At 33.2% G+C, this 16,158-nt stretch overlaps 2 protein-coding genes across 7 annotated transcripts; both read right to left on the bottom strand.

Annotated features, from left to right (window-relative positions):
* Positions 1–1,374: 1,374 nt before the first annotated feature.
* LOC114311233 (AIG2-like protein D) lies at positions 1,375–6,998 on the bottom strand. 6 transcript variants are annotated; one of them, XM_082902854.1, is made up of 6 exons: positions 6,736–6,965; positions 3,236–3,308; positions 2,999–3,130; positions 2,562–2,654; positions 2,090–2,173; positions 1,375–1,764 (listed from the first exon to the last, which is right to left on the bottom strand). In XM_082902854.1, exons 1-6 carry the CDS (start codon positions 6,876–6,878, stop codon positions 1,639–1,641), a joined length of 651 nt encoding a protein of 216 aa, XP_082758980.1. In that variant the 5' UTR covers positions 6,879–6,965; the 3' UTR covers positions 1,375–1,638. The 6 variants fall into 6 exon arrangements, with proteins under 6 accessions (XP_082758980.1, XP_028113134.2, XP_028113139.2 ...); XM_028257333.2 differs by having other exon boundaries at positions 6,621–6,930; XM_028257334.2 differs by having other exon boundaries at positions 1,511–1,764; positions 2,090–2,191; positions 6,736–6,968.
* Positions 6,999–8,205: 1,207 nt separating this feature from the next.
* Positions 8,206–14,060, bottom strand: PBA1 (N-terminal nucleophile aminohydrolases (Ntn hydrolases) superfamily protein). Its single transcript, XM_028257343.2, has 8 exons — positions 13,730–14,060; positions 13,497–13,573; positions 12,799–12,854; positions 11,530–11,602; positions 11,125–11,236; positions 9,191–9,264; positions 8,688–8,762; positions 8,206–8,577 (listed from the first exon to the last, which is right to left on the bottom strand). Exons 1-8 carry the CDS (start codon positions 13,839–13,841, stop codon positions 8,446–8,448), a joined length of 711 nt encoding a protein of 236 aa, XP_028113144.1. The 5' UTR covers positions 13,842–14,060; the 3' UTR covers positions 8,206–8,445.
* Between the last annotated feature and the right edge of the window lie 2,098 nt (positions 14,061–16,158).

The raw sequence follows: 16,158 nt of genomic DNA, 5'->3' as shown, positions 1-16,158 counted from the left end.
GATCAAAATTAGCCAAACCCGAATCAACAACGTTTCCAAAAAAGACCTGACCCCGCAAAACACTACCAAATTAACCCAAGGGCATAAACATCCACACAGTGATACCAAAAATGGAAAATAAAAACAAAAAGGATCAAATCTACACACCAGCAGGACTAACGAGTACAATAGAATAAAAGTGGGATTATTTGGTATAACAATTTGTGAAGTAGGATTTATTGGTAAATAATCCTTTAAAAAGTTATATTTTTCTCTTAAAAATTTGTAATCTCATTATAAATTATTTCTTTACATACCTTAAAAAATTTTAAATGACTATTTTGTCTCTTTTTTTTTCCTACCATTTCTTTTTTCTATCATCATGACTACATTTTATAACTTTTCATTATTAAATTCTACCTGAACATATTCTTGATGATATATAAATATAAATTTTATATAAAATTTTCAAACATAATGATATAACTTAATGGTGACCTTTCACTTTAAAACAAAAAAAAAAACCCCCATAAACATTATTTATATTTACAATATTACTATCACAACATTTTTATGGTATTTTTTGTATAAATTTTTTTATATAAATAATATTTTTCATTTTTATTTCCACAATCATTTTTCTTTCTCGTCTATTCACCCACATTTATTACAGTATTAAATACCGTCATCCACATTTATTACAATATTACTAAATTTTTGTATTTGGTAAATTTAAAAACAAAATATCACAAAATATTATATTTCTTAAATATATCTAGACATATACAAAATATTAATATTATTTTATTATTTTGTATGTATAAAAATTAAAAGGCAAATATGTCATTTTAATCTAATGGAGGGATAAGTATAATTTTTTAAATGTGAATGAGGAATCTATATCAGTGTAATTTACCCTAAAATTTACTTTTTTATTTTTATTTTTTTAGTAAATTATACCTAGTCCTTAAACTTTGCACCTTTTGTATATTCAAGTACCCAAACTAAATTTTCATTCAAGTAAACCCTCTAGCTTTTCTAATGAATTTATGATCGACTTTACCAATTTACCATTTAGTTAATATCCCACATAATGTATTTAATGGTTAAAAATAAACGAAACATAACAAAAACCAATTTAGAAAGTTAGAGCTTACTTTAATCAAGAAAAATAAAAGTTTAGGGTTTTTTAAGATTTTTTTTTTTTACAAAAAATATAATTTTGGCATTCTATTTGAAACAAAAATTTGTCCAATTCAGAGTAAGAAAAATAAGTGTTCCATCATGGAAACTAGGAAATGAATGTTTTTAACTTCTGTTTTCGCCAAATAGGGACATAGAAGTAGGTGAGAAATCGTCAATCTCTTGTGAAAAATCCTAGTAAATCATTCAAGGTAGAATAATTGTCTTTTAAATGTCCACCCTTAGCTTGGTGCAAAAGGCTTTCTCAAAATGATGTTCACAATATTGCACAGATTGATATACATTGTTAGACCTATTTCTTAATAGTTCAAGGTTTTGAGACAACTGGTAATCTAACACACACGTCCAATGTTCAGTAATCTTTATTCTGGAATGCATAATGTATTATTTATGTAGCAACAATGGTTGCCAATTGAGAAGATCATAAAGAATAATATAAAGACATGTGGTGAATTGTCAACCACTCGGCTGGTAGAAAGATTCATAGGTTTCCACTCTTGCTTTTGATTCAGGTTGCTCAAGTTCTTCCATAAACCTCATGGTCATCTTGATGAAATCTTTCATTTGTGCTTGTCTCCATTCCTTGTAACAGTGAAGCAGAAAATCAAAAAAACAAAAGAAAATGAGAAATAAAAAGATACGAAAAAGAAACAAAGATAGGGGGGGGGGGGGGGGGGGGGGGGGGGTTGCAAAAAAATATAAAGCCTCCCTCCAATGGAAACTAAACTGGCATTTTTTTGTTTTTTTTTTTTAAATGAAAACATGGAAAGCAAATGGTTAGATGTGCAATTAGTTTCATGAATATTCAAACTACCTTTGCAAAAAACGAAGTGAAATGCACAAAGGAAGGAAACGGAAAAGAGAAATGAAGTTGAAGGGGGATTAAAAAAAAGAAAAGAAATTTTACCTCAAAAATCCAATCACCATATAAGTTTGGATCACCACTGTTTGCCCAAACATATGCATGAGCCTGTGACTTCTGAGAGCCATCCTGCAGAAAACCCCCATGCTATTCTCCTTTTAGTACCGTCAAAAAACTATAAACCAAGCAATAACTAGAGAGACAGATTAAATTTTAACAATACCAAATTGGAATCCTTTTTAAAATTGGTCATATAATCAAAATTTGTTAAATATTCCAGTTTAGTTACAGCATTACCATCTCAAAACTCATTGTTACGTCCCCTTCTCCATGTTAAGTAAGCTAGCCATCAAAGAATTTCAGTAATAAAAAAAAGTTGACCAGTTTTTCTCAGCGATCAGGAAACTGTATGCTTTCAACGTGAATCTCCATTTCATACATCCCAGTTTGAAAGTGGTAATATAAGTGCACCAATTATCCATACAAAAAAATTTAAGATGATTTCAGCCATACATACCATCAAAGAAACCTCAACAGTGCACCTCTTATACTCAACATCCTCAAAGATGTCAAATATATGTAATTCAAGAGGTGTGATACCAGATAATACCTGTGGAAAAAGTTTGTTATAACACACAGAAATGAAATACAATTTTTGTTTATTATGAAATGATGTCAAATGAAACCTATCAAGCTTGCATTGCATGAATAAAGCTAACCATCCTGTTTTTATGTGGCAAATGACGTAATCAGGTGAACTTGATTTAGTGTCACAAGAAAAACAAACTGCTAATTTAGACATCAAAACTTTAGTATGTTAAAAAAGTTAAATGAACAATAGAAACAATGGAACTCGTAATATTTCTGTGAACATTATTGAAGGAAGCAACATAGTTCAATTTATAATGTGAGCACTTGCGAGAAAGATATGTATCTTTAATTGCATTACTTAACAGCCAAAGCCTCCCAATACTCTCTAGTCTGACAAAACATCTTGAAAACTGGTCTGGCACCCAATGAAAAGTAACTTCGCATCTCCACCAACACAGACAGAAGCACAAGTGATTTCATTGAAGTAACTGAAAACTACAAGCACTTGTGGCAGAGTGGAAACAAAAAAGAGATGAAATTCAACATATTTGTTCTTTGCATAAAATAAAAAAAAAAAAAAAAATAGTTGGATGAACAAACCCTCCCAATAACTTTCTTTTTCTCCACAGGTAGAATAGCAGGATAAACGCGTCCTTTGATGCTAAATCTATGGCTACAAGAAACAGAAGCCATTCAAATGTGCATCAGAGACAAAAAAATGGCTATGAAAGCTTTGACTTGAAATGGTATAACAACAATTTTAATAAATAAAATCTAGAATATACATCTATTTAGTTTAATTTGATACTTCGAGCATATTTTATTTTCCCAATTGAGTATTCATAGGGAACAAACAATTCTATAAATGATATCAAGGTGTAATTGCACTTTGGCGTTATGATGTTCTAATCATAATCAATAGTTCAAGCAAAATTGGTTTCACAATAATTAACATCAAGAATGCAAGCCAATCACACCAAGAAATGACATTGAATATAACTATTGATTGACTAGTATATAAATAAAAACTTTTGAAAAATAAGGATTGCAATTTAATAAAAAAATAAAAAATAAAAAACAGGAAATAGAAAGGGAGGAAAAGAGAGGGTGAAGGAAAAATCCTTAAAAAGGTAGACTTGTGATGAGTAACATGGTTATTTTTCGTGTATAGTGAGTTCTACTTGTGCATATGACAATAATTAGTAAATTTTTTATTATAATTTTTTTTGAGTTAGGGAGACTGAGTCGGCAAGGCGAACGGGGCATTGGCGAGTCATCCCGGAGGTTTTGAGTAAGATGAGACTGTGGGGCGTGGGAAGAGAGAGAGTGTTGGGAAGAGTGGACGCAGTGGTGGTGATCGCCATGGTCGCTCGTTGAGTCAAGCTTCCGCTTCTGATTCCAATTCCGACTCCGACTCTAACTCCAACTCAGAAGCCAAAGCAAGTTACAGGTTTCAAATCTTTCCATTGTTATTGATTTATCCTTGATAACTATTACGTTGTGACCTCTCCATTTTCCCCCCCAATCTGTTTGCTGAAAATGGGTAAGAAATTAAGAAATTGGGCCCTAATAGTTCAAATCAAACAAATGATAAAAACCAGAATAATATAAACTATACGCAAAGGCAATTAGAACTTGAGTTTGAACATGATGATTTTGACATTGAAGAGACTTATTATGATTCCCCTTAAGCTTACAATGCCATGGTGGGTTCTAGCGTTTGCCATGGCTCTTCTGAACAAGGCCTAGGCAAAATAACCATCCCTGAACCAATGGGGGCTATTGAGATAGCAACAAAGGGAAGTATCCCAACCACAAATATGCAGGACTACAATGAGGTAAAATGACATGCTCAAGTTCGAATGTCATGTGTAGAGGGTTTGGTGGATGTGGCCTTTACGGACTCTCAGACTAAGCAGAAATAGTCCAAAGCCATAGTTCCAATGGTTTGGATAAGTCTTCTTCCCATAGTGTTATCTCTATGCCATAGAGTGTTTTATTAAATCTAAGATTGCTAAGAAGAAAGTAGTCAAAAGCCTCAAGAGATACTCGGTGGGTTATGAGAACGATCGACTTCAAATCCCATTGGAAATCTCTAAAATTGGGTTTAAGCAATGGGAACATGCTTTTGTGGATTATTTTATTGATAGAAAATTGTCTTTCTTCCAAGTGAAGACTTGGGCCTACAAGTTGTGGAAGGAAAATCTTGAAGATGTTATAACCTTAGATAATGACTACTTTGTATTCAAGATTAAAGATGAAGAAGCTTCAAAGTCCATTCTTGATGAGGGGCCTTATTATATTGGGAGCAAATTGATTGTTATCATGAAATGGCACCCTGGTATGACCCTTACTAAAAATGTCTTCTGAAGTGTGCTAATATGGATAAAATTTTTCAATGTGCTGCTTGAACTTTAGACTGAGGAGGGATTGAGTTACATAACAAGTTTTATCGGTAATCTGCTGTACCTTGATGAATTTACTCAAAATCATTGCCGGTTAACATTTGCTAGAATTTGTATTGAGATAAAAGCTACTGAGGAGATTCCACCCTCCTTTGTTGTAAACTTAGGATATGGAGGACCGTTCGAAATCAAAGTGGAAGTTCCTTGGAATCCCCAAGTGTGTGGAGAATGCAAAATATTTGGTCATACTACAAGTTTGTGTCCAAGTAAATCGAATACCCAAGCTCCTAGTAAACTCAAACAAGAGTGGAAGGCCAAAGAAGTAGCAGAAATGAAGGAGGGAGGCAAGCCAAATGAATGGGTTGAAGTGAAAAAGAAAAAAGGCAAGGACGTCATTAATGCTCCTATGCATTTTTCCTACACCTCCTCTATCTTCATCGAATGCGTTTGATATTCTCAATACTTGTGTAGCCAATAAGGAGGCTTCTTTTTGTGCGGATCTTAAGAGTGTGCTTAATGCGAATGAAGATATTCCGAATGTAGAAGCTTCAAAGGAAGAGAAAGAAATTGTCGGGGACGTGGGTAATATAAATGGGTTAGCCCGTAGACGATCTTCACATCCCAAAGGAGCTCCTCAATCCCTTTCAGATGGAACATTCGTTGTTCCATGGACAAACCCATCTTCAAAAGTAGAAAACAAAAAAAAGCTTCTTGAGAGAATCGTCCATCTTAAACTTTCTCAAGAGGTTAGCCTCTCTATCAAGTCTAAGAAATCAAGTTGTAAGACTCCTATAAAATCATAAGCGTGTCTGTTTATTATGCTTGGCCTTCTTGTATGTTAATCTACTTGTTAGATTGTTGTGTAGAAGCTAGGCTTGCTTCTTTCCCTCCTCGAAGGGTGTTTGCCTCTGGGCGTGTAATAAGCCTCACTATAATATCTATATTTTTGGTATATACCTTATGACTTATCTATCCAAAAACAATAAAATAAATATGACAATAATTGTGTGAGTAAAAGTAAATATAAATATAAATATAAATAAACCATGCAATGCAACCACCAACACCCATGCAATCATATAGTGAATCAAAATGCCAAAGAATTTTAACTTGAAAATGTTATCCAATTTTCCCCTCTAAAATTATATATATGCCCTCTTAATTTTTTTTTTCATTCTTCTTCCAAAAAACTCGAAACACAACATGGACATAGATTGACTCCTTATCTAGTTTAAAATAAATCTAAGAACGTATTTCCTTTCATTACATGTTTTCATTTTTCATTTTTATTTTCATTTCTTATTGCTCAAGTTCTATAGATTTGAATGTCAAGTAGTTTTATTGTAGTATTAATAATTGATTATTTTACCAAACTAAGCCTTGTTATGACCCAAACCAATCTAATACTTTAAAATCCTGGTATACAAATCAGAATTTGACACAAAAATAAAAATTTAGGAAATTCATGAGATTAAACAATGATTAAATTAGGTACTCTTCAACAAGCACATGACAGTGATTGCAGAACAAACAGAGTTCATCAATTACGAGAGAAAACAAGAAATTATAGACATACATACCAGATCTCATCATCGATCACTAAAATTAAGAAACTGATCAAAATTATGGAAGAACAATAACAAGATGAAGAAATCGCGCAGAGAAAGTGATTGAGAGAGAGAGAGAGAGACTGACAAGCCATTGAGCGTAGCGGGAGAGGACTGAGGGACGCGTTTCAGAAGAACTCGAACAACCTCGTCGGCCAACAAGCTTCCGTACACGAAGACTTGGTGAAGCCCTTCGATATTAGAGCTCGTCGCCATTGAAGTCGATCCCATTCTCTCTCCTCTTCTCTCGCTCTCTCTCTCTCTCTCTCTGTGTTGGTGAAGTGAGTGTGTGTGTGGCTTGCGCTCCGCTTTTGATTCCCATGCACATATGTTTGGTTGTCAAATGAAATGAACTCATAAATTCGTACGTAAATTACAAATAGATGCTTAAAATTTGCTTAAAATACAATGTTCTTTTATAGTTTTAAAAATTACAAAATAAAAATTTATCAAAATTTTATATTTAATATAGAATAAATAAAATTTCTAACTACTTGTCTATTCTACAATAAAATTATATGAATTATTAATTGAAATATATTTTTGAAATCATTAAAAATTGTTAATTAACTAATGATTTATTAATAAAAAAGAAAACACCGTAAGCACCTTATAATTTAAAAAAATGATATAATTTTAATTTTCTGAGTCATAATTAAAATATATATATCATAACTAAACACAACATGAGGTATAACTAAAGAATTCATGAATTATAACTATAATAAAGTTATAACTAAAGAAGAATATGACATAATTAGGAGTACATAAGGTGCATCCTTTTTTAAATGGGTGTATATTAGAATTTTCCTAATAAAAAATATCATTTATTATACTACTAGATTCTTGAAAATGAGAGATGTAATTTTAAAATCATAAAAGAAAATTCATATTTTAAATAAATCATAGGATTATATTTGTAATTTATTCTAAATTCCTCCTCTAATTGTAATTCTTTTTAGTAAATTATACCAAGTCCTTAAACTTTGCACCTTTTGTATATTGAGTCCCCAAACTAAATTTTCATTCAAATAAACCCTCTCTTCTCAAACTGATTCAATTTAACTATCCTGTCGTCTTTCATTCAATTTTTTGCTATCATACTGGTGAAGAAAAGGGTATTGATTATATATTTATTTTTTTACTTGAAAAATGCATTTATGATTGACTTCAACAATTTACATTGAGTTATATCTCACGTAATGTAATTAATGGCAAAACATAAACATAACATAACAAAAACCAATTTATAGCTTAATTAGTTTAGAGGGTTAATCAAGAAAAATAAAAAGTTCAAGGATTTTTTTAGATAATTTGCTATTTTTTTCACAAAAACGTAATTTTGGTCATCTATTTTGAAACAAAAATTTGTCCAATTCAGAGTTTTTTTTAAAAAAAAAAAAAGTGTTCCATTAATTCAGTTCAGATGACAAAACAGAAAAAGAAAAAAACTAAATAAGTTAATTATGTAGAAGCTAGGAAATGAATATTTTTAACTTCACTTTTCTAATTATTAATTTTAATATCAAAAAATAACCACCAAACAGGACCTTGGAAGTAGGTAGGAAATGGAATTGTTAAAAAACAATCTGAGTTCATAGAGAAAAAAAGAAATTGTAAAACAAGCAGAGAATTCAAGGGGATATTAAAACCCGTTGTCCTTCACCCAGTACACAGTAAATGACCCGACACTGCTTAAAACTACAGTTCTATCAATCTGTAAGACATCCAGTTTGATAATCAACATTCACTGCCCAAAAACACTGATACAGTAATCAGCGATCAGAACAGCATTTCATTATGTGGCCATTGGTTCAGGACCAGAAGAGTTGAGTACGTCGAGCAATGAATTCTGAGGCTCCAACTCCTCGTGCCACAGCGGCAATGCATCACCTTGGTAGAAGTTTCTTTTCACTCCCTCAGAGTTTATCTGGACAGGGAAAAAAAAAGAAACACATTCACAAGAAATAGGCTCAGCCAGCGAAACAGAAAGCACACGGTTGCACAAGCAAAGACATAAACTAGATTAGGAAGTCTTACGATAACAGTGCGAACAACACCCCCACTGGCACCATCCCGAGCAATGGCAAGAGAAACAGCCTTCACCACCAATTGCTGTAAGACAACACATTAAAAGAAGTTAGATATCTTTTAACTCATCTCAACAAGCAGCTGAATATTCATAATCACAAAGGAATGCTGTTTATTTGAGTTCCTTGTTCCCCAAAAACCATAACAAGTTGCTTCTATATGGCTACAAAGGAAAACAAGTGAAGAATATCAATGCCATATGGGCAGAAATATTTGATCAAACAGTGAGAAATTCAAAATCCAATAACCACCGGCTGTTAGCAAAAGTGGTTTCTTGCTGCACCAGTTTGAAAAAGTGCAGGGTTCAAGTCGCAAGAGAGAATTTTTTAGATGAGTGGGCCACAGAGAGTACATAATTTAACGTTCAAGAATCACAGAGTTCCAATAACGAACTATGATGGATCCAATTATATTTTGCAGTTCCAAACTTGTAAACATGAAGTCCTACATACCTCGGCTTCATCCTTGGTCATTCCTTCTTTCCATGCTTGATCAAAGAATCCATACAAGTAACTAGAACCAGATCCTGTTGAATAAAGAATATTATTAGCAGATAGCTGGTGAGTCACAATCACAACAAAGCATTCCAAACAGCTATTAAAGAAAACAGATATACTATTTCAAACATTTTATACTTCTCATTAACAACAGCAACAAAACGGAGTAATCAAAAACTAAAGAGAATTGAGAATTTTTTTAAAAATAAAAAATTAATTCGTGCAAGTTTATGACACTAGCAGAAGATATATAACGAACAATGTGTATTATGTAGACGTGGAAGGTAATTACAATCATATTGACTCAGGATTCTTTTATGTTTTCTTTTTCTTTTTTTTTCTAACTACAATAAAATAGATGAAATAGGGATGGTTCAAGAGTTGAATTGTTGTTAAATTCAATACAATCCAATATGCTAACAACTTCAAGGGAGAAAAAAATATGATCAATCCGTTATCAAGTATGCGTAAATTAAAATTAAAATTAGTTGAACATCAGATTTCAAATATATACATACATATATATATATATAAATCTGTGTGTGTGTGTGGATGTTGACATACTGATAACTTGGTGGATTGGGTTTATTACAACTTGAAATGGTGATTACTATTTACATCCATCATCCATTGTAACAAACATACTAGGATTATGACCAAATCCAGCTAAACAGATCATATTCAGGGGATAATGTAATGATAGGCTTTGCACTCAGGTCGGAAATTTCATGAGTTGTATGTGTAACCTTAGGTAGGAACCTAAACCGCTACCAAGAGGAAGCATATTGACAAACCAAGAAGCCTTGGAGATTCGTTGGATGAGTGCAAGGAAGCTTCACTGTCATAAAGATTCCTTTCAACTAGGCATGAACCAGGAACGAAGAACCACAAACCACAAACACCAACAAAAGGGGGTTGGTCGACCATGCTTCGATATGTTAACAGCCCACGTCAGTTCAACTTGGTTGACCAACATTGGAGGTTGGTCGACCATACTTGGAGTCTAGTCACATGATTGACCAAACCATGTAGGATGGTTGACCAAGGTAAGTACCGAGAGCTAGGTCTACAATAACCCATAGGATTGGTCGTCCAACCTCGTTGATAGTTGACCATCAAGTCACAAAACCAAGTCCAAGAGGCTTGGTCGACTAACCATAGAGAATGACCAACCTATTGGGATTTATTCCACATCCGACCAGTGAGGTAGGTAGTGAACATATGCAAGTAGCCAAACCACTATAAAATTCCTTATGTTCATCTCTTTACTTTTTGTGCACTTAATTTCATATATGTACGTGTCTTTTAGATGAATGTTGTTCAATTCAAGATTTTTTTATTCTTTAAAAGTGATTAAAAATAAACTTCGAATATACGTGAATGGATTGATGTACTCATGTGTTGAATGAATGTTGCCTTAAATGAGTACTAAGATGTCAAATGTGTATCTTGATTGAGGCAACATCTCAAATTATAGAAATGAGCCTAGAAAGAATTTGAGTGGTCGAACCTAAAGTTGAACAAACAAATTCACTTCGAGGATCATGTGTTTCCCACTTCTGCCTTACTCTTGTCTTCTTCCTTTATTTATTAATTTTTTTTGTTTGGTTTAGTTTTTCTTTCCTTCTTTCCCTTAAATTAGGCCAAGGAAGGGAAAGGACATCACTAGGGAACCTCAGGGGAAGATGGGCAAAGATCAGTTAGCCTCCCCAGTAACAGACCAAATAAGTTACATTTAAGAAAACAATTTACTAATAGGAACAAAACAAGTCATCTAGCAATAGACAAAGATGATAAAGTAATGTACCATAGCATAGGGTGGAAGGAGAAAAATATATTCATACTCAAGCCAACCAAAAAAAAAAAAAAGTTTTGAAATGTAACCAAACCTCCGATGGCGAAAGGCTGCTCTATTATTGTTCCACCAAGAGGAATCCCATATATTTTGCCTCCTTCGTATTTGTCCCACCCACCAACAATTAAACCAGTTTCCAGCATGCTCTGTGAAATCCAAATGATAGAAATAGATGTAAACATCAACCACCCAAAACCTTAATCCACCTCCTACCATAAGGTTACGCCAATGTGTTGTTAATTAGAAATATGTGGACATGATGAAAATCATAGATAACGTAAGCCATTGGACATGAAGCAAAACACAAATACAATAAATTGTCACGGGAATCACTCTACTACTTCCTAGGGGTAGTCCCTTCGCTACCCTTCCAAAGAAATGGCTTGATTTGCCAAATATTATGCACGGTATTAAAAGATGCTATCTTTTGAACTCAAACCTTGTTATTATATGACAAAAGCCTAACAAGGTTTGCAGCAACTTTGACTGTTGCAGGCTGCCCCAGCTGTATCCTGCACCACAAAAAATATATATATGAGATCAACTCAACCTATGGAAACCACAAAGGGTAAAACTATAATAAACATGGCTCGACCTTGATTAGTAATAGTCTTAAAAGATTTCTACCAAATGAAGCCAAAACAGCATACCATCACACAAACCCATAAATTCTAATGCAAATATCCGGACATGTCAAAATATCAAAAAAAGAACATATGATATGAAGCATGACATACATGATATCCTTATATTTGACACAAAATCAGTGCATGTCAAATTATCAATGAAGCAAGCTATGAACCATGAGCAACACGACAAAACTACTTGAGGAATACTCCCCACACAGAATGGTGAAAAGAACAATGGACCAGGAGACAGTTAACTGGTTGTTGAATTCATTTTTTTATATGAGAAAACAATCCCAAAGAAGCTTATCCATTTCCTTGCACCAAAAAGAAAAAAAATGTTAAATTAGAAAGAGCCAGACTATCCAAACTTGCTTTGCGTCAGAAACACCTCCCTCACCTACATCATGAACCCTAAGCGGCATGGATACAAACACAATTCTCAAACAATTAGAACATAAAACTGCAGGGATAGGACAACAATTATATATATGTTAAATACATCATGAAAATGATAGCCAATGCAATTGATGGTGAGGTATCATTTTGAACCTCCTCCTCATGGCATGGCCTAGGCTGTAAAACATGACACATTTTGAACTTCCTCACTGAAGACTCATGAGAATCAAAGTCTACTTGAATAAAAAACCAATCTCACAAACTGATGCGTCAACCCACTATTATCATCATCCCTGCTTGAGGAATCACTCACTCAAGCTGTAAGACCCCATAGTCATCCAAGGCCTTCAAAACTTCATTTACACGATAAATTTCTTCTTTCCTTAAATGAAGTTCCATCTAAAACCCTGCTGTGACCATCAGCAAAATCTTCTTGTTCCGACAAAAAAGCACACACCAAGAATCAACATTACCTTTCATTTCTTTAATAGTATTAGACAAAGCGACTCCCTAAGTATTTGAACAAAATAATGCTCAACATCAACTTTCGCTTCTTCAATGCAAGAGTAACACATTAAACAGTTATAAAAGTGCTTAGACATTGATAGAATACACGAACCAATAGTTAGAAAATTTAAAAATTACAACAATGATGCTAAAATAAGCAAAAGAAAATCACTCACGTGTGCTGATGAAGAAAGTAACGCACATAATCAGATACAACTTGAGAATCTGCAGCCTGCAAAAGATAGACATGGAAATGACCCATCAATTATTTTGCACAAGTTAAAAACTCTCTTAAAATTTCACAATAAAAGCACATCAAAGTTATTAAAATGAAAAATTTGAAGTACAGGTGTATGAGTAACAGCTACTCACAGTTACCATTGTCTAAATGTTTATGCCTCCAACATATTAAAAGTCTTAACTTAACAAATCAAAGAACATTAAACCATGAGCAAGAATAATTGATAGATCAGGTTAGATCAAAACAGATGATTACATACATATGACCTAGACAAGAACACTTATTTCATTCTTCATAGCATTTCTTGTATGCACATATATACATGCTTACATAGTATTGAATAGTAATAGTAATGTGAAAAATTAAAAATTAGTAGCATGTAAAACCCTTTTTCAATGAGAAAAAAAAAAAATTTGCAGGACAACAAACCAAAATTCTATCAAGCAAAAGTGACATGACGAATTACACATATCTCTGCAGTTACTATATGATACATAGACGTCATTTAATCTTTTATTCATAACCCAATACATATCACAAGTAAATGGAACAAAAATTCAATCTTTTACAGAAATTCAATACTACTATCAGCAGAAACACAGAGAATAAAATTAAAAATTGAAGATGAAATACCGATCCAGAGCGGCAGACGTAGACATTATCAGTCAGCTGTGTGATTTTGTCAGACGCTCGATTGGCAACATACATCCCTATCAACAGTAACTAACCTTCTGTTAGATTGAATGGAACAATTTAAGTCCTGAATATGTAAGATTTAATCAAAGAAGTTCCTCACTTTCTCGGAAACCAAACACACGAGGGAAAAAATGAAAGAAAATATAAAAAGGAAAAAGGAAGAGAGTTACCAGTGCTGGTTCGAGAGTCGGCACCGAGGACGACACCTCCATTGTAAGTAACACCGATGATAGTTGTTCCCATGGAGTGAGGAGCATTCAGATCCATACCTTGATCAGCCATCGCAGACAAATTAAAGCAGTTTGAGGGATTCAAGAGAACGAAACGATCCAAAGCCCTAATGATAGCAACACAGAAGCAGTGCAAATGAGGGAATTTTGTTCTATAGAGAGTAAGGTATAGAAAATGCCTATATATATATATATATATATATATTTATCTTTTCGAGTTGAGGCCAGAGTATCCAGACTTTTTGCCCAAGCTAGCCCTGACTTTCACCTTATTTATTTATTTTTTTTATTTTCGTTTTATTGTTAAATTATATTTTTCACCCCCAAATTTTCGTTTTAATTTTATTTTGATTGTTATTTTTAATTATAGATTTTGGTAACTTCAAGTTTTAGTTGAAAAATTAAAAAATACTACAAAAAAAATTAATTATTCTTTCTATTTTATTATGCATCTTTTTGTAAAAAATTAAAAAATCAATTCTTAAAATAATCTTTAGTTACTAGTTATTATTTAAAATTTAGATAAAAAATACTTATGTAAGAGGTTAATATATGACAAAATTGTATAATCAATTTTGTTTTCTAACAATCAACTTTCACTCCATTATATTTTAATGGGGATTTCTTTTTAAGATTTCTAATATTAAAATTTTATAGCATAAATGACACTCAATATTTTCATAATATCTAAAGTCCCTCAACATTGATCCAGAGAATTTCTCTAGACACATCACAGAAAAAATTCCAAATTTCTCTGAACAAATCACGGAGAAAATTCTAAATTTCTCGGGATAGTGCTCTGCTTCTCTAGATAGTACTCTGCTTTAGACTTTAGATTTTAGACTAATTTTTCCCCTTCTATTTACACAATAATCACAGATACAAATCAGAGAAATTCATAGAGAAATTATGGTTCACAGAGAATTTTTCTAATATAATTTTCTGTGAACTTCACAGAGATATTATCTCCAAACCAGGGAAATTCTCTTCAAATCAGAGAAATTCCTTTGTCTCATTACGTGCAGAGAGAATTATTTTGGAATTAAACCAGAGAAAATTGAAATTTCTCTCAACAAAATTATCAAATTTTGAAACTAGACTTTACAAATACAAAGCAATTCACTGTGCTCTATTTGAAAAACCAGAGAAATTCAATCCAAACTAGAGAAAATTTAGTCCAAACCAAAGAATTTATCTAGTCCAAACTAGAGAAATTCAATCCAAACACATTTCTAGTATGTATCTGATGTTTCACTAAGATCAATATGAATAAAATTTAACCGATCAAGCAATGTTTAAGTGCAACATTTGAGTTGGACTCTTTGCCTCTCATTTTCATTAGGAGGATTGGATGAAGCATACATGTGAAGTTCTTTTTCCAAGCTGACTACAACAGCACACCGAAATGAAATTATGATCCTTGCATATATGAGAGTAAAATATCTTCTGTAAATCTTTTCTTATAGATTAGTTGCCCTGAACAACCTAGAACACTAAGTAAAAATGTGGGAAACAACAGTTAACCTTGAGGGTTACCATTTGCTATGTGTAGACGTCCCCGAACGTCCCAGAAGGGAATCCCGTTTTGTTCATTAGGCTCACTACAGTTTGGACTCGATGTCACGGTTCTAAATCTAATCTCGCAAAGTGCAATACAAGATTGATAAATTACCAAAGAGTCCAAGTCTGGAAAATCGTTTTGAAAAATAGATTTTTAGAAAGAAGTGCCAAACATGGACTGCTTTACTAGATACAGAGTCATCACCTAAATATTTTTATTTTGGGGAAATTTAGAAAACCCTGACTCGTGCCTAAGGCCACGCGTCCGTCATCACCAAAGTTGCCTCGGCTCGGGAACTTGGGTACGATTGGGGAAGGTCAGTTATGAGCACCCCCGCTCGACCGATCAGAAGATCGGCCTGTACTAAGCATGATATCGAGTTTTGAAAACATTATGCGTTCTTATTCCGGTTATTAGCCTAGAATTACTATGTGATACGCACAACATACAAGTATAGACTAGATTGCCCAAGTTGGAACAAAGCATTGCATATCCATTTATTTTTTAAACTGGTTTGAAGTTTGCTACTCGCAAGTAGGCTAAAACACGGGTTTCGACGAATTATTCTAATTCAAGCAACCCAACCTTCACCCACAGGCATTCAAGCAGTTATATCACGTAAGCAGATAGCCTCATGGCAAGTATTCTATCATGGCAACACTCACACTCATGCAAGATGCTAAAGCATAAAAAGCTTACCTAGTACTCCGAGCCAAAACAATAAACTAGTTAGGAATCATGCATGATCCTAGTTCATGTTAAGATGGTTAATGCAACACATGCAAAATGCAACTAAAATAGGCTCGGC

This window comes from Camellia sinensis, chromosome 13 (genome assembly GCF_055761805.1).
Source record: "Camellia sinensis isolate YWXY chromosome 13, ASM5576180v1, whole genome shotgun sequence".
NCBI classification, from domain to species: domain Eukaryota; kingdom Viridiplantae; phylum Streptophyta; class Magnoliopsida; order Ericales; family Theaceae; genus Camellia; species Camellia sinensis.
This window is presented reverse-complemented; position numbering and strand designations above follow the sequence as displayed.

Bases quoted from the DNA above. Each gene is read 5' to 3' on its own strand.
- LOC114311233 (XM_028257334.2), bottom strand. From the start codon at position 6,878: ATGGGATCGACTTCAATGGCGACGAGCTCTAATATCGAAGGGCTTCAC. The intron at 3,131-3,235 runs GTTTGTTCATCC...AAGTGCTTGTAG, and splicing joins AAAAGAAAGTTATTGGGAGG to TTTTCAGTTACTTCAATGAA. The intron at 1,765-2,089 runs GTAAAATTTCTT...CACTGTTACAAG, and splicing joins ATGGTGATTGGATTTTTGAG to GAATGGAGACAAGCACAAAT.
- PBA1 (XM_028257343.2), bottom strand. From the start codon at position 13,841: ATGGCTGATCAAGGTATGGATCTGAATGCTCCTCACTCCATGGGAACA. The intron at 11,237-11,529 runs GTTTGAGTTCAA...TGGATTTCACAG, and splicing joins TTTTGTCATATAATAACAAG to AGCATGCTGGAAACTGGTTT. The intron at 9,265-11,124 runs GTTTGGTTACAT...TTTATTCAACAG, and splicing joins GCAGCCTTTCGCCATCGGAG to GATCTGGTTCTAGTTACTTG.